The sequence below is a fragment of the Bos taurus genome, chromosome 21 (assembly GCF_002263795.3).
Source record: "Bos taurus isolate L1 Dominette 01449 registration number 42190680 breed Hereford chromosome 21, ARS-UCD2.0, whole genome shotgun sequence".
NCBI lineage: Eukaryota > Metazoa > Chordata > Mammalia > Artiodactyla > Bovidae > Bos > Bos taurus.
In genome coordinates, this window is record NC_037348.1 from 46,056,790 (window position 1) to 46,079,994 (window position 23,205).

The 23,205-nt window shown below is 38.8% G+C and overlaps 1 protein-coding gene across 2 annotated transcripts in view; it reads left to right on the forward strand.

The window, feature by feature from the left end:
* Positions 1-23,205, forward strand: part of BRMS1L (BRMS1 like transcriptional repressor) — a 71,158-nt gene that overhangs the window by 42,531 nt on the left and 5,422 nt on the right. The window contains exon 10 of one of the 2 annotated variants that reach the window (XM_015459278.3): positions 1-23,205. This exon is cut by the window's right edge and continues 5,422 nt beyond it. In XM_015459278.3, coding sequence (XP_015314764.1) covers positions 1-118 — 118 coding nt within the window. In that variant the 3' untranslated portion in view covers positions 119-23,205. The other variant, NM_001083428.1, reaches the window with a different exon arrangement.

Genomic DNA, 23,205 nt, shown 5'->3' on the forward strand with positions numbered 1-23,205 from the left:
TGCTGTAATTACAACAATTAACCATGATGAAGTTTGGTTTAAGAGGCCTGATGGAAGCAAATCTAAGCTTTACATTTCACAGCTACAGAAAGGAAAATACTCAATTAAACATTCGTAATCATGATTTAAGTGTTATCTAAATCTACCTTATTAGTGTTACCAAGTATGATGTGCCATGGGAATAAAAAAATGTATTCAATAACTTAATATTCTCATTGAATCATGAGAGACTGTATTTATAGGTAGTACTCTAAGTAAACCTCATGTTGATATGTTATTAAAAGAGACAGTAATAAAAGTTTAGTCATGATCATTACATTTATTTGCCTTTTTGATCCAATGACCAATAGGTGTATATGGTAGGGGTTTCTTACTAAACTTTTTCCTTTGGTTTTTATGTAAATCTGTCTTACCTTTAGTGAACTGTGTTAGCAATGGCTACATTTATCTGCAGTTTTTTTGATTTTCAAGATCTTTTCTCTGATCATATATTTGTAAATAAGCCTGATAAAATGTTTCCTATAAATGGTTTGTAATAGCACATTCATGTTAAATCAGAACTGAAATTTAAACATATATACGTGAGTATGTATAGACGGCTTCATCAGCTTATTTATAACTGATGGCCTTACTTTACAATCTTATTTTACCCCAAATTAAGCTATTGGGCTTGAAAGTGAAAAGGAGCACTTTTGTAGACTAGCAGCTTTCCTTCTCCTCTTCCTTGATTATATGGTGGTGACCTATTTTTACAGATCATACTTTATGTTGATTAGCAAAATTAGTGTCAAGTAATAACATGCTTCTTCCTGTGTTTCTTGTGAATCTTTGGAGGGCAGGTATTGATGCCTGGTATTTATGATACAGTATGTAAGTGGGTGGACAGTAACTGACAGTATTGTGGTACTTGCTGTACATGTCTGATCTTTTGAAACAGATTTTTAGTAAGCATTTTCCAGAGGTAAAACTAGGTTCATATCCTAATTTTATTTCTAGGGCAAAATAGACAGGGATGATCTCCTTGAATCTATTCCCAAATTAATATTTTTATCTTTGGTGTTTCTACACTTTAAGGCCACTTTGTGCAATTTAAAAAGTATTGGCCTCTCTTCCCCTAGTCACCTTCAAAATTAACTTCTAAAACCTCAGGAACAGTACAGAGATTGAAGCCCTCAGTATGGCAGCACAATTGGCTGTAGTATGTATTAGGGTACAACTGAATCAGGTATTCCTGGTGGTCTTATGCACTTTAATTTCTGTTATATTGAGACTTAAGAGGATGAAGAAGAGATCTACTTAATAACACTTAGGGCAGGAATATCTGCATTTTTCCGTTTGTTTTCTCACTGTTTTACCTCTGCAGACATCTTCCTGTGCAGATCACTACTTCAAAGTTGCCAAATGTTAATTAAAATATTGACTTCTGAAATTCATTATCAGCAAAGTTATGAATGTTGTTCTGTTTCTAATTAACCTTAGCAAGTGTACATAATGTCATAATCTGATAGTATTTGACAGTACTTATGTATACGATGTTTCATAAGCATTTTTAATAAGATTTGTATTTTTAAATTTAGTATATAATAAAAAGATGTGTTTGAGTGTCATTCGTAGTGTCTTGAATGACTTGTGCATGAGTTCTTTTATTCTTTATAACCTGTCTACTTCTGAGAAGGATTTGAGCCAATTTACATTAATAGATATGGAGTGTTGAACAAATGCTACTGCTTCTCTGTTTCAACCTCTGTTGCAGATATTTAAGACAGCTAAGAAGAGTTGACTCATTGGAAAAGACTCTGATGCTGGGAGGCATTGGGGGCAGGAGGAAAAGGGGATGACAGAGGATGAGATGGCTGGATGGCATCACTAACTCGATGGATGTGAGTTTGAGTGAACTCCAGGAGTTGGTTATGGACAGGGAGGCCTGGCGTGCCGCGATTCATGGGGTCACAAAGAGTCGGACATGACTGAGCGACTGAACTGAACTGAAGTTATACTTAATTTTAATATATGCGCATATGTTCTACTTTAATAAAAATATATTGTATAAGTTCTGAAATTTTAAGTAAAAGTCTTTATTTTAAAAACCATGATTTAGCACATTTACTTTCAGAACTTCAATGTTTATATCAAATAAAACAAATTCATAATATTGATACTGATTCAGGTAAGCATATGCTTGTCTGTGATTGAAGTACTATAAAATAGATTTCATTGTTGTCAGTTTGCCATTTGACTTCTGGTCAAATAGTTTAGGGGAACTGTTCAGTTCAGTTCAGTTGCTCAGTCATGTCCGACTCTTTGTGACCCCGTGGACCACAGCATGCCAGGCCTCCCTGTTCATCACCAACTCCCGGAGTTTACTCAAACTCATGTCCATTGAGTCGGTGATGCCATCCAGCCATCTCATCCTCTCTTGTACCCTTCTCCTCCTTCCTTCAATCTTTTCCAGCATCAGGGTCTTTTCAAATGAGTCAGTTCTTCACATCAGGTGGCCAAAGTATTGGAGTTTCAGCCTCAGCATCAGTCCTTCCAATGAATATTCAGGACTGATTTCCTTTAGGATGGACTGATTGGATCTCCTTGCAGTCCAAGGGACTCTCAAGTCTTCTTCAACTCCACAGTTCAAAAGCATCAATTCTTCGGTGCTCAGTTTTCTTTATAGTCCAACTTTCACATCCATACATGACCACTGAAAAACCATAACCTTGACTAGACAGATCTTTGTTGGCAAAGTAATGTCTCTGCTTTTTAATATGCTGTCTAGGAGAATTGTTAGAATCTGCAAAATGTGATGTAGCAGCTGCTGGTAACCTTACAATCAGCCTCTGTCTTAGGATCAGTATGTGGACTTTTCCTGTCTCAACCTTCAGGATTTCATGTTTAGTATCCCTCCCCAGCATTTCCAATTAAAAGAATCTAATCATTACTAATCTGGTTCATCACTAAAATTAGTTGGCGAATGGTAAATGCACACTCCTTTCTGTCCCTTCTTCTCACTGGCCACTGAGTACTTTTCATTGCAAACTTTCACATAAAAGTCATTTTGATATATGTATTGTTACTCAGTACTCAGACACCCCTGGACAGAAACATATACAATCTTAAATAATTGATAATTATTTTAAAAGAACAACAAGAATGTTGTCTGTTATTTCTGATTTTAATTTTGGATCCACTAAGTCCAGTACACTAAAACTGAATTAAAATGAATTTATAAGATAAGGAAAACGGATGTAGGATGAATGAATACACTAGTTAGGATTTATGTAGTTTCTTGCCAAGTTGGAATATAAACTATTTTAATTGCTAAAGATGAGGAAATCTGAAGTATTTTTAAAAGAACATGCAAGCTCAGAATGGAGTTAGGGAAAACGCATGTTCCTTACGTTGTCTTCATGGATGAGCTGCCAGAAGTATGCCTGATAGATCAGGTGGGACTAATTGAGGCATTTCCGTCATTGGTCACTGTGGCTCAGAGTCTTGTCCTTTACCTTCATAGGCCCCAGACTTAAACTTTATCCATATGCCCTTTTGTGGGCTGAATTGTGTCTGCTCCTCCTCCTAAATTCATATATTAAAGCCATCATACCCGTTACCTCAGGACGTGACTGTATTTGGAGATGGGGCCTTTGAACAGGTGATTAAGTTAAAAAGAGTGTTTACATTAGGCCCTCATCCAGTCTGACCAATGTCCTTATATTTTTTATTTTCAAAATTTCTTTTGAGGAAATTTGGACACAGAAAAATTTGGATAGCAGATGTGTGCATGCAGAGGAAAGACCACATGAAGACAGGAGTCCACCACCTGCAAGCCAAGGAGAGAGGCTTCAGGAGAAACCAAACGTGCTGACACTTTGATCTCGGACTTCTAACCTCTATAACTGTGAGAAAATGCATTTCTGTTGTCTAAGCCACCCAGTCCGGTATTTGTTATGGCAAGTCTGTCAAACTAGTAACACGCCCTGAGTTGACCACTCTGGGAAAGTTAAACCAACTCACTCATGGTGGATTGAAGTGACAGCTGGGTGTCAATTTAATAATTTACATTGGGAAATATAACTGAGAAGGAGACCTGACTCAAGTCAACTACTTGGCATATTGTTTCCTTCTAGGAAAATCTGTGTGAAATCAAACTTGGAATCCAAAGATTGTTTTGTTGAAACCTTAGGGAGTCCACCCGTCCTCTCATTATGCTGGACACATTGTTATAATCTGATTTTTAAAAAATTCTATTGAAGTATAATTGACTTACAATGTTATGTTAATTTCTGTTCTACAGCAAAGTGATTCTAGTACACATATATATTCTAATTCATATTCTTTTCCATTATGATTTATCAAAGGATATTGAATATAGTTCCCTGAGCTATACATTAGGATCTTGTCATTTATCCATCTTGTATAGTTTGTATCTGCTAGTCCCAAACTTCGAATCCATGTCTCCCCAACGCTACTTCCCCCTTAGCAACTGCAAATCTGTTTCCGCCTGGAAATCTATTTCTGTTTTATATATATGTTCATTTATGCTTTATTTTAGATTCCACATATAAGTGATATGATACGGTATTTGTTTTTCTGTTTCTTACTTCGCTTAGTACGTTAATCTCTATGCCCATTCATGTTGCTGAAAATGGCATTATTTCATTCTTTTTATGGTTAGTATCCATTGTACACATGCACCACATTTTTTTTTTTTTAATGTGTATTTTTACTTACTTGGCTGTACTGGGTCTTACTTGCAGCATGTGAACTCATGTTGAGACATATATGATCTTAGTTCCCCCACCAGAGATTGAACCCAGGCCCTGTGCATTGGGAGTGCAGAGTCTCAGCCACTGCATCACCATGAAAGTCCCAACACCACATCTTCTTTTTCCATTCATTTATTGATGAATATGTGGGTTGTTTTTATGCCTTCAGTTCAGTTCAGTCGCTCAGTCATGTCTGACTCTTTGTGATCCCATGAACTGCAGCATGCCAGGCCTCCCCGTCCATCACCAACTCACAGAGTCCACCCAAACCCATGTCCATCGAGTCGGTGATACCATCCAACCATCTCATTCTCTGTCTTCCTCCTCTTCTCCTGCCCTCAATCTTTGCCAGCATCAGGGTCTTTTCAAATGAGTCAGCTCTTCGCATCAGGTGGCCAAAGGATTGGAGTTTCAGCTTCAACATCAGTCCTTCCAATGAACACCCAGGACTGATCTCCTTTAGGATGGACTGGTTGGATCTCCTTGCAGTCCAAGGGACTCTTAAGAGTCTTCTCCAACACCACAGTTCAAAAGCAACAATTCTTTGGCACTCAGCTTTCTTCACAGTCCAACTCTCATATCCATACATGACCACTGGAAAAGCCATAGCCTTGACTAGATGGACCTTTGTTGGCAAAGTAATGTCTCTGCGTTTTAATATGCTATCTAGGTTGGTCAAAACTTTCCTTCCAAGGAGTAAGCAGCTTTTAATTTCATGGCTGCAATCACCATCTTCAGTGATTTTGGAGCCCCCAAAAATAAAGTCTGACCACTGTTTCCACTGTTTCCCCATCTATTTGCCATGGAGTGATGGGACCAGATGCCATGATCTTCGTTTTCTGAATGTTGAGCTTTAAGCCAACTTTTTCACTGTCTTCTTTCACTTTCATCAAGAGGCTCTTTAGTTATTCTTCACTTTCTGCCATAAAGGTGGTGTCATCTGCATATCTGAGGTTATTGATATTTCTCCTCGCACTCTTGATTCCAGCTTGTGCTTCCTCCAGCCCAGCATTTCTCATGATGTACTCTGCATATAAGTTAAATAAGCAGGGTGACAATATACAGCCTTGACGTACTCCTTTTCCTATTTGGAACCAGTCTGTTGTTCCATGTCCAGTTCTAACTGTTACTTCCTGACCTGCATACAGTTCTTTTTTGTACAGTTCTTCTGGGTATTCTTGCCACCTCTTCTTAATATCTTCTGCTTCTCTTAGGTCCCTACCATTTCTGTCCTTTATTGAGCCCATCTTTGCATGAAATGTCCCCTTGGTATCTCTAATTTTCTTGAAGAGATCTCTGGTCTTTCCCATTCGATTGTTTTCCTCTATTTCTTTGCATTGATGGCTGAGGAAGGTTTTCTTATCTCTCCTTGCTATTCTTTGGAACTCTGCATTCATGTGGGTTTATCTTTCCTTTTCTCCTTTGCTTTTTGCTTCCCTTCTTTTCATAGCTATTTGTAAGGCCTCCTCAGACAGCCATTTTGCTTTTTTGCATTTCTTTTTCTTGGGCATGGTCTTAATTCCTGTTTCCTGTACAATGTCTTTTTATGTCTTAGCTATTGTAAAATACTGCTGCTATAAACATAACATAGAGGTGCATGTATCTTTTTTAATTACAATTTTGTCTGGATATATGCCCAAGAGTGGGGTTTCTGAATCATAGCAACTCCATTTTTAGCTTTTGGTTTGTTTTTTCCTGGTGCGCTGCTGACTGGGATCTCACTGTGAAGGCCAGGTGCACAGCCCCCCTCCAAGTTCTTTCTATACTGTGTACTTTGCCACTCTGCCCTGTTTATTGGCCCAGTGTGATCCCTGGCTCATGACAGCCAACAATAATAATGCTTGTAATTTGAATGCCTGCTATGTGCCAGGAACTTTTTTTTAAATTAATTTATTTTTTATTGAAGGATAATTACTTTACAGAATTTTGCTGTTTTCTGTCAAACCTCAACATGAATCAGCCATAGGTATACATATATCCCCTCCCTTTTGACCCTCCCTCCCACCTCCCTCCCCACCCCACCCCTCTAGGTTGATATAGAGCCTGTTTGAGTTTCCTGAGCCATACAGCAATTCCCGTTGGCTCTCTATTTTACATATGGTAATGTAAGTTTCCACATTACTCTTTCCATACATCTCACCCTCTTCCCAGGTCCGTATGTCTATTCTCTATGTCTGTTTCTCCACTGTTGCCCTGTAAATAAATTCTTCAGTACCATTTTTCTAATTCCATATATGTGCGTTAGAATACATTATATGTGCGTTATCTATCTCTTTCTGACTCACTTTACTCTGTATATTAGGTTCTAGGTTCATCCCCTCATTAGAGCTGCCTCAAATGCATTCCTTTTTATGGCTGAGTAATATTCCATTGTGTATATGTACCACAACTTCTTTTTCCATTCATCTGTCAATGGACATCTAGGTTGTTCCATGTTCTAGCTATTGTAAATAGTTCTGCAATGAACAGTGGGATACATGTGTCTGTTTCAATTTTGGTTTCCTCAGGGTATATGCCTAGGAGTGGGATTGCTGGGTCATATGTTGGTTTTATTCTGGTTTTACTCCTAGTTTTTTAAGGAATCTCCATACTGTCTTCATAGTGGCTATATCAATTTACATTCCCACCAACAGTGCAAGAGTGTTCCCTTTTCTCCACACCCTCTCCAGCATTTATTATTTGTAGCCTTTTTGATGAGGGCCATTCTGACCCATGTGAAGTAATATCTCATTGTGGTTTTGATTTGCATTTCTCTAATAATGAGCTATGTTGAGCATCTTTTCATGTGTCTGTTAGACATCTGTATGTCTTCTTTGGAAAAATGTCTATTGAGGTCTTTTCCCACTTTGTGATTAGGTTGTTTGTTTTTGTGGTATTGAGTTGTATGAGCTGCTTGTATATTTTGGAAATTAATCCTTTGTCTGTTATTTCATTTGCTATTATTTTCTCCCATTCTGAGGGTTGTCTTTTCACCTTGCTTATAGTTTCATTTGCTGTGCAAAAGCTTTTAAGTTTAATTAGGTCCCACTTGTTTACTTTTGTTTTTATTTCTGTTACTCTAGGAGGTGGGTCATAGAGGACCTTGCTTTGATTTATGTCTTCAAGTGTTCTGCCTGTGTTTTTCTCTAAAAGTTTTATAGTTTCTCATCTTACATTTAGGTCTTTAATCCATTTTGAGTTTACCTTTGTATATGGTGTTAGGAAGTGTCCTAATTTCACTCTTTTGCATGTAGCTGTCCAGTTTTCCCAGCACCATTTATTGAAGCAGCTGTCTTTGCCCCATTGTATATTCTTGCCTCCTTTGTCAAAAATAAGGTACCCATAGGTTCATGGGTTTCTTTCTGGGTTTTCTATCTTGTTCCATTGGTCTATTTTTGTTTTTGTGCCAGTACCATACTATCTTGATGACTGTAGCTTTGTAGTATAATCTCAAGTCAGGAATGTTGATTCCTCCAGCTCCATTCTTCTTTCTCAAGACTGCTTTGTCTATTCGGGATCTTTTGTGTTTCATATGAATTGTGAATTTTTTTGTTCTAGTTCTGTGAAAAATGCTACTGGTAATTTGATACAGATCACATTAAATCTGTAGATTGCATTTGGTAGTATAGTCATTTTCACAGTGTTGACTCTTCCTACCCAAGAACATGGAATATCTCTCCATCTGTTTATGTCATCTTTGATTTCTTTCATTAGTGGCTTATAATTTTCTGTGTACAGTTCTTTTGTCTCCTTAGGTAAGTTTATTCCTAGATATTTAATTTTTTTGTTGTAATGGTGAATGAGGGTGATTCCTTAATTTCTATTTTTGATTTTTCATTGTTAGTATATAGAAATGCAAGTGATTTCTGTGTATAGATTTTGTATCCTGCAACTTTGTTAAATTCACTGATTAGCTTTAGTAGTTTTCTGATACTGTCTTTAGGGTTTTCTGTGTCCAGCATCTTGTCATCTGCAAACAGTGAGAGCTTTACTTCTTCTTTTCTAATCTGGATTCCTTTTATTTCTTTTTATTCTCTGATTGCTGTAGCTAGGACTTCTAGAACTATGTTGAATAATAGTGGTGAAAGTGGGCACCCTTGTCTTGTTCCTGATCTCAGGGGGAATGCTTCAGTTTTTCACCATTGAGAATAAAGTTTGCTGTAGGCTTATCATATATTTTACTCTGTTGAGGTAGGTTCCTTCTATGCCCATTTTTGAAGAGTTTTAATCATAATTGATGCTTTTGAACTGTGGTGTTGAAGAAGATTCTTGAGAGTCCCTTGGACTGCAAGGAGATCCAACCAGTCCATCCTAAAGGAGATCAGTCCTAAATATTCATTGGAAGGACTGATGTTGAAGCTGAAACTGCAATACTTTGGCCACCTGATGCGAAGAACTGACTCATTTGAAAATACCCTGATGCTGGGAAAGATTGAAGGTAGGAGGAGAAGGGGATGACAGAGGATGAGATGGTTGGATGGCATCACCAACTCAATGGACATGAATTTGAGTAGGCTCCAGGAGTTGGTGATGCACAGAGAGGCCTGGTGTGCTGCAGTCCATGGGGTTGCAAAGAGTTGGACACAACCAAGCAACTGAACTGAGCTGACTGAATCGTAAATGGGTGCTGAGTTTTATCAAAGGTTTTTTTGCATCTGTTGAGATTATCATATGGTTTTTATCTTTCAATTTGTTAATATGATGTATCACATTGATTTTTGTATATTGAAGAATCCTTGCATCCCTGGAATAAACCCAACTTGATCATGATGTGTGAGCTTTTTGATGTATTGCTGAATTCTGTTTGCTAAAATTCTGTTGAGGATTTTTGCATCTATGTTCATCAGTGATATTGGCCTGTAGTTTTCTTTTTTTCGTGTTTGTCTTTGTCTGATTTTCGTATGAGGGTGATGGTGGCCTCGCAGAATAAGTTTGGAAGTGTTCCTTCCTCTGTAATTTTTTGAAAGAATTTTAGAAGGATAGGCATTAGCTCTTCTCTAAATGTTTGATAGAATTTTCCTGTGAAGCCATCTGGTTCTGGGCTTTTGTTTTTTTGGGAGATTTTTGATCACAGCTTCAATTTCAGTGCTTGTAATGGGTTGTTCATAATTTGTGTTTCTTCCTGGTTCAGTCTTGAAAGATTGAACTTTTCTAAGAATCTGTCCATTTCTTCCAGGTTATCCATTTTATTGCCATATAATTGTTCATAATAGTCTGTTATAATCCTTTGTATTTCTGCATCGTCTGTTGTAACCACTCCTTTTTCATTTCTGATTTTGTTGATTTGATTCTTCTCTTTTTTTCTTGATGAGTCTGGCTAAAGGTTTGTCAATTTTGTTTATCTTCTCATAGAACCTTCTCATAAAAGCTTTTAGTTTTATTAATCTTTGCTATTTTTTCTTTCATTTCTTTTTCATTTATTTCTGCTTGGATCTTTATGATTTCTTTGCTTCTACTAATTTTGGGGGTTTTTTGTTCTTCTTTTTCCAGTTGTTTTATGTGTAAAGTTAGGTCATCTATTCGATGTTTTTCTTGTTTCTTAAAGTAGGATTGTACTGCTGTAAACTTCCTTCTTAAAACAGCTTTTGCTGCATTCCATAGGTTTTGGGTTGTCGTGTTTTCATTATCATTTGTTTCGAGAAATTTTTTGATTTCCCTTTTGATTTCTTCCATAATCTTGGTTATTTAGAAATGTGTTGTTTAATCTCCACGTGTTTGTGTTTCTTACAGTTTTTTTCTTGTAATTGATATCTAGTCTCATTGTGGGCAGAGAAGATGCTTGATATGATTTCGGTTTTCTTAAATTTACTGATGTTAGATTTGTGACCCAAGATGTGGTCTATCCTCGAGAATGTTCCATGTGCCCTTGAGAAGAAGTTCATTTCAGTTCTGTCACTCAGTCATGTCCAACTCTTTGCGACCCCATGGACTACAGCACGCCAGGCTTCCCTGTCCATCACCAGCTCCTGGAGCCTCCTCAAACTCATGTCCATCACATCGGTGATGCCATCCAACCATCTCATCCTCTGTTGTCCCCTTCTCCCACCTTCAATCTTTCCCAGCATCAGGGTCTTTTCCAGTGAATCAGTTCTTCGCATCAGGTGGCCTAATTACTGGAGTTTCAGCTTCAGTATCAGTCCTTCTAGTGACTATTTAGGACTGATTTCCTTCAAGATCGTCTGGTTGGATCTCCTTGCAGTCAAGAGTCTTCTTCAACACCACAGTTCAAAAACATCAATTCTTCAGCTTTGTTTATAGTCCAACTCTAACAACCATACATGACTACTAGAAAAACTGTAGCTTTGACTAGATGGACGTTTGTTGGTAATTCTTCTGCATTTGGATGTAATGTCCTGAAGATATCAATGAGATCCATCTCATCTAATGTATCATTTAAGACTTGTGTTTCTTTCTTAATTTTCTATTTTGATGATCTGTCCATTGGTGTGAGTGGGGAGTTAAAAGTCTCCTACTATCATTGTGTTACTGTTGGTTTCTCCTTTTATGTCTGTTAGTGTTTGTCTTATGCTTTGAGGTGCTTCTCTGTTGGGTGCATAGATATTTACAATTGGTATGTCTTCCTTTTGGATTGATCCCTTGATCATTATGTAGTGTCTTTCCTTATCTCTTGTCTTCTTCATTTTAAGGTCTATTTTGTCTGATGTGAGCATTGCTACTCCAGGTTTCTTTTGCTTCCCATTTGCTTGGAATATATTTTTCCATCCTCTCACTTTCAGTCTATGTGTGTCTTGAGGTCTGAAGTGGGTTTCTTGTAGACAGCATATATACGGGTCTTGTTTTTGTATCCATTCAGCCAGTCTGTGTGTTTTGGTTGGAGCATTTAATCCATTTGCATTTAAAGTAATTATTGATATAAATGTTCCTATTGCCATTCTTAATTGTTTGGGGTTGATTTTGTACATCTTTTTTCTTCTCTTGTATTTCTTGACTATATAAGCCCCTTTAACATTTGTTGTAAAACTGGTTTGGTGGTACTGAATTCTCTTAACTTTTGCTTATCTGAGAAGCTTTTTATTTCTCCATCAATTTTGAATGAGATCCTTGTTGGGTACAGTAATCTTGGTTGTAGATTTCCCTTTCAGTACTTTAAATATATCCTGTTATTCCCTTGCCTGCAGATTTCTGCTGAAAGATCAGCTGTTAAACATATGTGGTTTCCCTTGTTTGTTACTTGTTGCTTCTCCCTTGCTGCTTTTAGTATTCTTTCTTTGTGTTTAGTCTTTGTTAGTTTGATTAGTATGTGTCTTGGCATGTTTCTCTTTGAGTTTATCCTGTATTTGACTTTTTGTGCCCTTTGGGCTTGATTGACTATTTCCTTTTCCATGTTGGGGAAATTCTCAACTGTAATCTCTTGAAAATTTTCTCATACCCTTTCTTTTGTCTTCTTCTGGGACCTCAATAATTTGAATGTTGGTGCATTTGATATGGTTCCAGAAGTCTCTGAGACTCTCCTCAGCTCTTTTCTATCTTTTTACTTTATTCTGCTCTTCAGAAGTTATTTCCACCATTTTACTTCCAGCTCACTGATACATTCTTTTGCTTCAGATATTCTGCTATTGGTTCCTTCTAGAGCATTTTAATTTTAGTAATTGTGTTGTTTGTCTCTGTATGTTTATTCTTTAATTCCTCTTCAGTTCAGTTCAGTCGCTCAGTCGTGTCCAACTCTTTGCGACCCCATGAATTGCAGCACGTCAGGCCTCCCTGTCCATCACCAACTCCCAGACTTCACTCAAACTCATGTCCATTGAGTCGGTGACGCCATCCAGCCATCTCATCCTCTGTTGTCCCCTTCTCCTCCTGCCCCCAATCCCTCCCAGCATCAGAGTCTTTTCCAATGAGTCAACTCTTCGCATGAGGTAGCCAAAGTACTGGAGTTTCAGCGTTAGCATCATTCCTTCCAAAGAAATCCCAGGGCTGATCTCCTTCAGAATGGACTGGGTGGATCTCCTTGCAGTCCAAGGGACTCTCAAGAGTCTTCTCCAACACCACAGTTCAAAAGCATCAATTCTGTGCTCAGCTTTCTTCACAGTCCAACTCTCACATCCATACATGACCACTGGAAAAACCATAGCCTTGACTAGACGGACCTTTGTTGGCAAAGTAATGTCTCTGCTTTTCAATATGCTATCTAGGTTGGTCATAACTTTCCTTCTAAGGAGTAAGTGTCTCTTAATTTCATTGCTGCAGTCACCATCTGCAGTGATTTTGGAGCCCAAAACAGTCAGCCACTGTTTCCACTGTTGCCCCATCCATTTGCCATGAAGTGATGGGACCAGATGCCATGATCTTCGTTTTCTGAATGTTAAGCTTTAAGCCAACTTTTTCACTCTCCTCTATCACTTTCATCAAGAGGCTTTTGAGTTCCTCTTCACTTTCTGCCATAAGGGTGGTGTCATCTGCATATCTGAGGTTATTGATATTTCTCCTAGCACTCTTGATTCCAGCTTGTACTTCCTCCAGCCCAGCGTTTCTCATAATGTACTCTGCATATAAGCTAAATAAGCAGGGTGACAATATACAGCCTTGACGTACTCCTTTTCCTATTTGGAACCAGTCTGTTGTTCCATGTCCAGTTCTAATTGTTGCTTCCTGACCTGCATCCAGGTTTCTCAAGAGGCAGGTCAGGTGGTCTGGTATTCCCATCTCTTTCAGAATTTTCCACAGTTTATTGTGATCCACACAAGTCAAAGACTTTGGCATAGTCAATAAAGCAGAAATAAATGTTTTTCTGGAACTCTCTTACTTTTTCGATGATCCAGCGCATGTTGGCAAGTTGATCTCTGGTTCCTCTGCCTTTTCTAAAACCAGCTTGAACATCTGGAAGTTCAAATTCATGTACTGCTGAAGCCTGGCTTGGAGAATTTTGAGCATTACTTTACTAGCATGTGAGATGAGTGCAATTGTGCGGTAGTTTGAGCATTCTTTGGCATTTCCTTTCTTTGGGATTGGAATGAAAACTGACGTTTCCAATCCTGTGGCCACTGCTGAGTTTTCCAAATTTGCTGGCATATTGAGAGCAGCAGTTTCACAGCATCATCTTTCAGGATTTGAAATAGCTCAACTGGAATTCCATCACCTCCACCAACTTTGTTCGTAGTGATGCTTTCGAAGGCCCACTTGACTTCACATTCCTCTAGGTCTTTGTTAATTGATTCTTGCATGTTCTCCATTTTGTTTTAAAGATTTTTGATCATCTTTACTATCATTATTCTGAATTCTTTTTCAGGTAGTTTGCCTATTTCCCCTTCATTTGCACTTCTGGTTTTCTAGTTTGTTCCTTCATTTGTGCAGCATTTCTCTGCCTTTTCATTATTATTATTTTTTTAAGTTATTGTGTTTGAGGTCTGTGTTCCCAGGCTTCAAGGAAAGTTGAATTCTTTCCTTGAAGAAAGTAAAATTCTTTCTTCCTTTTGGTTTGTGCCCTCTAAGATTCATCCAGTGGTTTGTGTGAGCTTTGTTTAGGGTGAGATTTGTGCTGAATTTTTGTTTGTTTGTTTTTCCTCTGATGAGCAAGGCTGAGTGAGTTGGTAATCCCGTCTGCTTATGGATGGATTTGTATTTTTATTTTATTTGTTGTTTACATGAGGTGTCCTGCACAGGGTGCTATTGGTGGTTGGGTGATGCAGGATCTTGTATTCAAGTGGTTTCCTTTGTGTGAGTTCTCACTATCTGATACTCTCTAGGATTAGTTCTCTGGTAGCCTAGGGTCTTGGAGTCAGTGCTGTACTCCAAAAACTCAGGACTTGATCTCTGGTCAGGAACAAAGATTCCACAAATGGTTTGTTATGGCATTACATGAGATAAAAACAAATATCCAAAAATGAGAAACCAAAGATGAACCCCAGACAAGTGGCAGTTACAAAATCAGGGAAATAATAATTAAAATAATGGAATATACACATATACACCCACGAGCAATGTGAAACAGTCCAACAAAAATAAAGTACAATAGATTGACCTGGCGAACAAAGGACATCAAAAATTATATTTATCAGTTAGGAACAAAACTAACTTAAGCACAAACTGGAAAGCAAAACTCAAGCAAGGTGCCAAGTGGGGAATAAAGCAATGAAAACAAAACTGACAAATATGTTGAGAGTAAAGGAAAGAAAAAAAGTCTAGATATGCAAAGTTAATTTGAGGTTGATTAAGAAGATTTACATACATTAAAAATTAACTGCAAGGGGAAAAGGACAGTAGGAAAGGCAAACAAAGGAATAAATGTATAAAAAATATAATAGGTTTAAAAAAGAAAAAAGAGAAAAAAAAAATGGAAGAAGAAAGAAAAAAGGAAAAAAAAGGGAAACCTCCACTGAACTGCAAAAGCCCAACGTAAAGCCAGAGGTTTATAACAACAATAGAATGTGTGAATGAATATACACATATACATATACACAGTAAGAATCAAAACAGTACAACCAAAATAAAGTACAATAGATTGACCCTGCAAACAAAGGAAACCAAAAATTATATCTACCAGAACAAAACTAATTAAAGCACAAACTGGGAAACAAAACTAAAGCAAGCTGCCAATTGGGGAATAAAGCAATGAAAATAAAAGTAACAAATATGTTGAGATGAAAGGAGAGAAAGGAAAGAAAGAATAGATATGCAAAGTTAAATAGAGGTAGATAAGGAAGATTTATATACATTAACGATTAACTGCAAGGGGAAAAGAACAGTAGGAAAAGCAAAGGAATAAATGTGGAAAAAATAATAATAGGTTTAAAAAGTTAAAAAAGAGAAAAGAAAGAAAAGAGGAAAATGCCACTGCAAAAGCCTAATATAGAGGCAGAGGTTTATGACAACAAAAAATGTGACTGAGGAAAAAAAAAAAAGCTGGAAAGCTTAATTGGATTTTAGTGCCAATACATTTGACAATTACAACAGAGGGGGTGGGGAAAAAAAGAAGACCCAAAGAATCTACATAACAAGTCAAAAAATAAGAATAATAAATGTTTTTCTTGAGTCACTGCTGTCAGAGTCCTTTCCCTCGCTGGGAGTCACAGTCCACCTCACCTCCGTAGGATGACCTCCAACACTGTGCTGATCTCTGGACCTGCTGTGGGTGTAGCTTAGATTCTAATCTGGTCCTACGCCTCTGTGTTCTTGTCTCCAATGTCAATAGCTATCAGAGCTGGTGTGTTTTCTTTTGTGGGAGCTCTCAGTGGCCTTTTATGTATTCCGTTGACAGAGTCTGCTTAGTTGATCGTGTGGATTTAATCTGCAGCTTGTACAGCTGATGGGAAGGTTTTGGGTCTTCTTCCTTAGTCACACTGCCCCTGGGTTTCAATTGTGGTTTTATTTCCACCTCTGCACATGAGTCATCCATTGGAGTTTGCTCCTGCAGCTGCCCTGGAGGACTTGAGCCTACCCCAGTGAGGGCCAGGTGTGGAGGTGGTGCAGCTGCTTGGGTCGCAGGGGTTCTGGCAGCTCCAGGTATTCAGGGGGTTTGTCGGCTAGGGCAGCAGGAAATATAGTGTTCTAGAAGGGTATGGCAACTAGTATTGGCTAATACCCTCCAGTATTCTTGCCTGGAGAACCGCCTCTCTGACAGAGAAGCCTGGCAGGCCACAGTCTACGTGGTTGCGAAGTGTCGGACACAACCAAAGTGACCCTGCATGCATAGACGCAAGACTTTTTTTTTGCTGGGGGCAGCTCTGTCCCAGTGAGAGTTGAGTGTGAAGGTGGTGCAGCTGCTTGGCTTGCAGGGACATGGACTGCCTCAAGCGCAGGCGTTATGGCCCTATCAGGGTCTTTTTTTGAGCCTTTCTAGCTGGCGATCAGAAGGCCTCTTTGGCCAGTCTTTCTCCATAGCTCCGTCCCGTTCAGGCACTTAGAGGGTTCCCTTGCCTGGGGTCCTTCTCTGTTGTTTGGTGCATCAGGCACATAGAGAGGGACCCCTGGTTGGGGTCCTACTCTCTAGATCAGCACATCAGCCACTTAAAAGGGACATCCTGGTGGGGTCCTACTGTGTAGTTCATTGGTCAGGTGTTTGGTGGGCCAGCCTCTCTATTATTCAGCTGCGGATGCTGGTGTGTGGGAAGAGAGAGGCTATGGTGATAGCTCTACCCCCTATGCGTGACTCAGCAGTATCGCCTTGCTTCCATGGCTGCCTAGCTTTTCTCCACTGGCGTTTCCCACCATGATCCCCTCTTTCACATCCCCTCAATCCGTCTCTCCACAGTCAACAGCAGCCCTTGCCCTGGGATTGCTCCACAATCCCTAAACTCCAGCTCCTAGCCTCTGCCCCTTCCCGGAGACCAGGGTTCCTATCTGGGGTATATATGACTGTGGCAAGGATGCCACAGGTCTGCTGTTTCACTCTCAGCCTTAAATGTTTCTCCTCTGACTCAGACAGCTGCCCCGCTGTGAGGATCAGACCCCTGCTTCAGTTCCCCCACCCACCGAGGGCAGGTCCAGTCCTACTAACATTCCTGTTTTCCCCCCTAGTTCCTTCCTCCTGCCGAGTTTTGCGTGGTTCTATATATTCCTTTCCACTGGTCAGGTCCTCCTGTCCCCTCTAAGCTGGTGTTCTGCATGCAGTTCTGTGTCTGAAGGTGTATTCCTGATGTATCCGTGGAGAGAGATGTACCCCACGTCCACCTACTCCTCTGCCCTCTTGTTCTTCAAGGAGTGATTTCTGGAACTATGTTTAGTATATAAGTAGAAATTCCCCAGTGGCTCAGACAGTAAAGAATCTGCTTGCAATGCAAGAGACCTGGGTTCTATCCCTGGGTCTGGAAGATCCCTTGGAGGAGGGAATGGCTACCCACTCCAGTATTCTTGCCTGGAGAATTCCATGGACAGAGGAGCCTGGCGGGCTACAAACAGTCCATGGGGTTGCAAAGAGTTGGATACAACTGAGTGACTAACATTTTCACTTCATTTTTCATTTCAGAAAGTCATTTGATATTTTTCATGTTTAAAATAAAATGAACCTAAATGTTGGAATTCTGATATGCTTTCTTTATAAAATTACTATTTAATAGGAAATGTCTGGTAACTTTTTCTCAAGGTATGGGAGGCAAAAGATTGTGGCAGAACTTACATTTTGAAGGTTTTTAAACTTAGTTGATTATTTCAAGTTTCTAATCTTTCTGAAAAATGTGTATTTGATACATACATTATCTATTAATCTGTTTATAACTAGGAAGCAAGTATAAGCCTAAGATTTCTTTTCTCCTAAACTTATAGTTAATATATACTCTTTCAAAGACACAATTTATTAAATGAAGGTCAAGGGGAAAAGGTATGTAGTAACTGTCTTTAGAGTTCACCTTTCCTTTCCTTTTCCATTTTTCTGTATCTAATAGAAGTCTGAAGTGGGTGAACTTGCCAGGAGACGTTGCATACTCTTGAAGAGAAAATGCCATAATTCTAGTCCAGAAGCAGATCATCTCTTCTAGGAAAGATAACAATTTACATTAAACTGCTTAGAAAACCAAATCCTTAGGCAGAAGCTAAATGATATCTGCTGTTAGTGGGATGGTGAAAGAAATGTATTTTGCTTATTATTGAACAAATATAGAAATGGTATTGCTAATGGCAAAGATAGTGAAGTGCTTACGTTTTTGAAGATAAATTTATGGTTTCAGTATATTATGTTTTAAGTACATTTATGGATAATTGTACTTATTAAGGAAGATGATTTGGAAAAAAAAAGACTTCAGGCACTGTTTAAATTATTCATTGGCTAAGGCCATTTTTGATTTGAAGCTTACACTCCACGGTGTTAACCTATACATATTTTATCAACATACTTATGTTTGTGTAAATAATAACAGTACCCACTACTCCAGGGCAAACTTGGTTTGGGCCTTTCCTACACAGCCTTGAGCTGTCCCTCCTCACTCTCTCCCTCATGCACAGGAGTATCTGTTGGGGGTCTCAGGCTTCTCATAGTCAGGGGAGCTCAAGGGTTTTGTCCACTCGTTCCCCTTCCTCTCCGGTACAGCTCTCTTCTCCCTCCCCCTTGTGTGGCTGCTCAAGGGAGTTCTGAGCACGGGTCATGGTCATGGCCCAAGTCTACTCTCTACGAGGCTACCAAGGTGGGAGGAGATCTAAGATGGAGAGGATGCTGGTCTGTCCACTGCCTGCAAGACCTCCCATGTCCTCTCCTGATTCTCTGGACTTTCTCTTTTTCTCCTTGCATTTTAAGCTTTAAAAGACTGTTTACAATTCTGTGACTTATAGTGGTTGTTTTTCTGCCAGGTAGATAGAATAGGACGTAGCAGGACCCATTATTGACGCTAAAGGAATATCGTGTGTACTCCTCTGTGCCTTTTTTTAAATGTCAGAACTGATTAATTGCCTTTACAATGTTTTAAATAAAAAATATTTTTTTTTTCAGATTCTTTTCCATTATAAGATATTGAGCATAGTTCTCTGGGCTTATACAGTAGGTCCTTTTTGGTTATCTATTTTATATATAGTAGTGTATATCTGTTAATCCCAAACTCCTAATTTATCTCTCTCCACACCCTTTCCCCTTTGGTAACCATAAGTTTGTTTTCTATGTCTATGAGTGTATTTCTGTTTTGTAAATAAGTTCATTAGTATATATATATATATTTTAGATATCACATGTAAATGATATATTTGTCTTTCTTTGACTTCCTTCACTGAGTATGATAATTTCTAGGTCTTTTTATGTTGCTGCAAATGGCATTGTTTCATTCTTTTTTATGGTTGAGTAATCCAGTGTGTGTGTGTGTGTGTGTGTGTACACGCACACTGCATCTTCTTTATCCAGTCATCTGTTGATGGGCCTTTAGGTTGCTTCCATGCCCTGACAGTTGTAAAGAGTACTGCCTATAGCAGGTGTTTTATTTCTAAAACCCAAAACTGATTTTCTTCCACTCTTGGCTGAACTTCAGTACCTTTGCCCAGCACTTCAGTTCTACTTTTTCGGGAAAATACTTCTTCCCCAGCCATGTGGTTGCAGTGGAGCAGCCGTCTCTCTCATGTTCTGCCAGTCACGGTCATAGTTGTTTAGATTAGGTGGGTCTGTAACTCAGGCTGCCCCAGTTGGAACCCTTCCCTAGGAGCTTGCAGATTTTATCTGTGGAAAATTTATATTTTTATAAATACATAAAAATTTATATATATTTATATTGTAAATATAAATTTTATATTGTAACTGGGAAGACAAGCAGCAGGCAGTTAAGTTTCCTGTGATGTGGAGAAAGATCCTATAGAGAGCTGAAGAGCTGAGAGATGGACAGGTCGTTCTTGGCTCTTAACTTCCTGCTTCCAGCTGACTCTCAGTCTACCTGCACCCTTGTCTTCCTCATGTTACAGGAATCTTCAAGTTAATACCCCCTTTCCTAATTTTTTTTAGTTGATTTCCTGACACTTAACATTTATCATGAACCCTAGGGCTTCAAATTCTATTGAATGCTGTCTTAAAAAACATAATAAACTTCTTTAATTTCACCACGAATTCAAGGAATAAAACTAAAGGTATTGGTAGAGTTGTTCACGTGAGAAGGAAAAGCAGTCCCTGACAACTGGGAACTGTCTGGTGCTTATTTTGGTAATCTGTTGAACATCAACAATTGCATAAAACATCATCACTAAACAAGGCCACTCTGTGTCCATGATGAAGTGAGATAAAATACCAAGACCCTGCTCCCCCTCATAATCTTGTATAAGTAGAGAAAACCAGGGTCAGCCTGCCAACCGCAAAAATCCAAAGCCTTCCCCTGTCCTGCATAATAGGAACAGCTGCTGCTGTCCTATCAGTGATGGCTTTGGCCTTGTTTCATTCCTCCTGCCTTATTAATAAGACTTATGAAGATTCCTGATCACAGAAGTGCTGCACTTCCTGACAGTATCCTATTCAGAGCAAAGCCCCACTTCTGTGAATCCAACCCCAAATCTCCTCCTGCAGGCCCACATCTTTCATGTCCTTCCTCGCACCTTCTTTCCCAGACGCCCGCAGTTCCCGTGCTGTGTTGTGCTCCCTGGTGCAGTGAGCAGAAAACGCAACTTGGTGAACTACAGGTGTGTTTGTCACGAGTGGTCTTTGGCTGGAGGGTGTTAACACATGGAACCTTTAAACCTGTTTTACTTGAAGAGTTCTTGTTAGATTTAAAGATACTTAGGTGTATTCTTGGAGAAAGCAATGGCACCCCACTCCAGTACTCTTGCCTGGAAAATCCCATGGATGGAGGAGCCTGGTAGGCTGCAGTCCATGGGGTTGCGAAGAGTCAGACACGACTGAGCGACTTCACTTTCACTTTTCCCTTTCATGCATTGGAGAAGGAAATGGCAACCCACTCCAGTGTTCTTGCCTGGAGAATCCCACGGACGGGGGAGCCTGGTGGGCCACCGTCTATGGGGTCGCACAGAGTCAGACACAACTGAAGCAACTTAGCAGCAGCAGGTGTATTCTAGACAGTGTTCTGTCTAGAGCTCCCATTGTGTGATTATAGTTAAATGATAAAATATGGTAACCTTTGATTTTTCAGTTACATTGTAGAAGAATAATAAAAGACAAGGTGAAAGGGCATTTCATGAAAGACACTTGTACTGCAATCTGACTTATATCGCACTTTGCTTCCCCCACCAGAAAATAATGTTAATATTTTAACTCCTTTAACCAGGGACTGTCTCCTGGAAATGTAAAAGTTGTATTACTACTGCATTTTGATTAAAACCTGAAGGTGGCAGTAAATTCCTACAAGTCTTAGGTGCTTAGTTTGGAATTTGTAATTTTTCATCTAATCATTCAAAATTGTACAGTGAGTCCACAGTCGCATTTAATTCTGTTTCCTACTATTTAAGGGGTGTTCAGGAAGAAGACAAGCATTATACTGTTATTACTTTTTACTGATTAAAAAGAATTTACCAGGTGAAAGGCTTAGGAACATTGCAACAGATTATATGCTTTAGAATTACTACAGAAACAAAGTATGGAATAAAATGAAACATTAGAACTTTTCATACAGATCAAAGTGCTTTGAAGGGATGTGGTAGTAAACAGTTTAATTTGTCTGTTAAATTAATATCCCTGTTGTGAGCTTTTGTTCTCCACTTCCCTGGTTTTATCCTCAACATTCTTTAAATAGTTTTGTATGATTGTGTTTTACCCAATGATCTACCTATAATCAATAGGATTTCTAGACCATTATTAATCAGGAATAGCCTAACTGACAATTTCATAAAGGACATTTATAAATGGCAAGTTTATAAATATTAATTCATATCGGAAAATGAATTAATTACAGATCTTTAACATAAAAATCTAAAACAAGACCATTTCATAGTTCTTTCTCATAGTCATTCTCTTCATTGTCATTGTTATATTATCTCTCACTGTCATTGGTACATTGATTTATACCCAAATTTAGAGTTATGTTTTTAGTGATCCTAGTATATAGACACACAATTATTTGAGCTTTGAAAATTGGGAAACAGGATTTCTGTAACCTTACTAGATTAAAGTTAAAATAAATAGGTACTGTATGTATTGGGGCTTCCCGGGTGGCTCAGTGGCAAAGAATCTGCCTGCCAGTGTAGGAGATGCAGGAGACCCATATTCAGTCCCTGGGTTGGGAAGATATACTGGAGAAGGGAATGGCAACCATTAATTATCAGTTTCAGTTCAGTTCACTTCAGTTCAGTTGCTCAGTCGTGTCCGACTCTTTGCGTCCCCATGAATCGCAGCACGCAAGGCCTCCCTGTCCATCACCAACTCCCGGAGTTCACTCAGACTCACGTCCATCGAGTCAGTGATACCATTCAGCCATCTCATCCTCTGTCGTCCTCTTCTCCTCCTGCCCCCAGTCCCTCCCAGCATCAGAGTCTTTTCCAATGAGTCAACTCTTCGCATGAGGTGGCCAAAGTACTGGAGTTTCAGCTTTAGCATCATTCCTTCCAAAGAACACCCAGGGCTGATCTCCTTTAGAATGGACTGGTTGGATCTCCTTACAGTCCAGGGGACTCTCAAGAGTCTTCTCCAACACCACAGTTCAAAAGCATCAATTCTTCGGAGCTCAGCTTTCTTCACAGTCCAACTCTCATATCCATACATGACCACTGGAAAAACCATAGCCTTGACTAGATGGACCTTTGTTGGCAAAGTAATGTCTCTGCTTTTCAATATACTATCTAGGTTGGTCACAATTTTCCTTCCAAGGAGTAAGCATCTTTTAATTTCATGGCTGTTATCAGTTTAGAAATTATTAAAATATGGATGGTCTGAAATTTTAAGATATTATTTTATCTCTTCACTTAATTTTATTAACTCTATTTTAAACTATTTAACTCTATTCTTAAGGTTATAGTATAGTAATAAATGACTTTGTTAACCACAGTAAATAAAACTTTAATTTTCATAATTCATATGATTTATTTTTATTATTTTTTATGGTAGTTTCTCTTAGGCAGTCATAAATTTTACATGAAGAGTGAAAGAGGTTAGTCACGAGTTTGTTTATTTTTG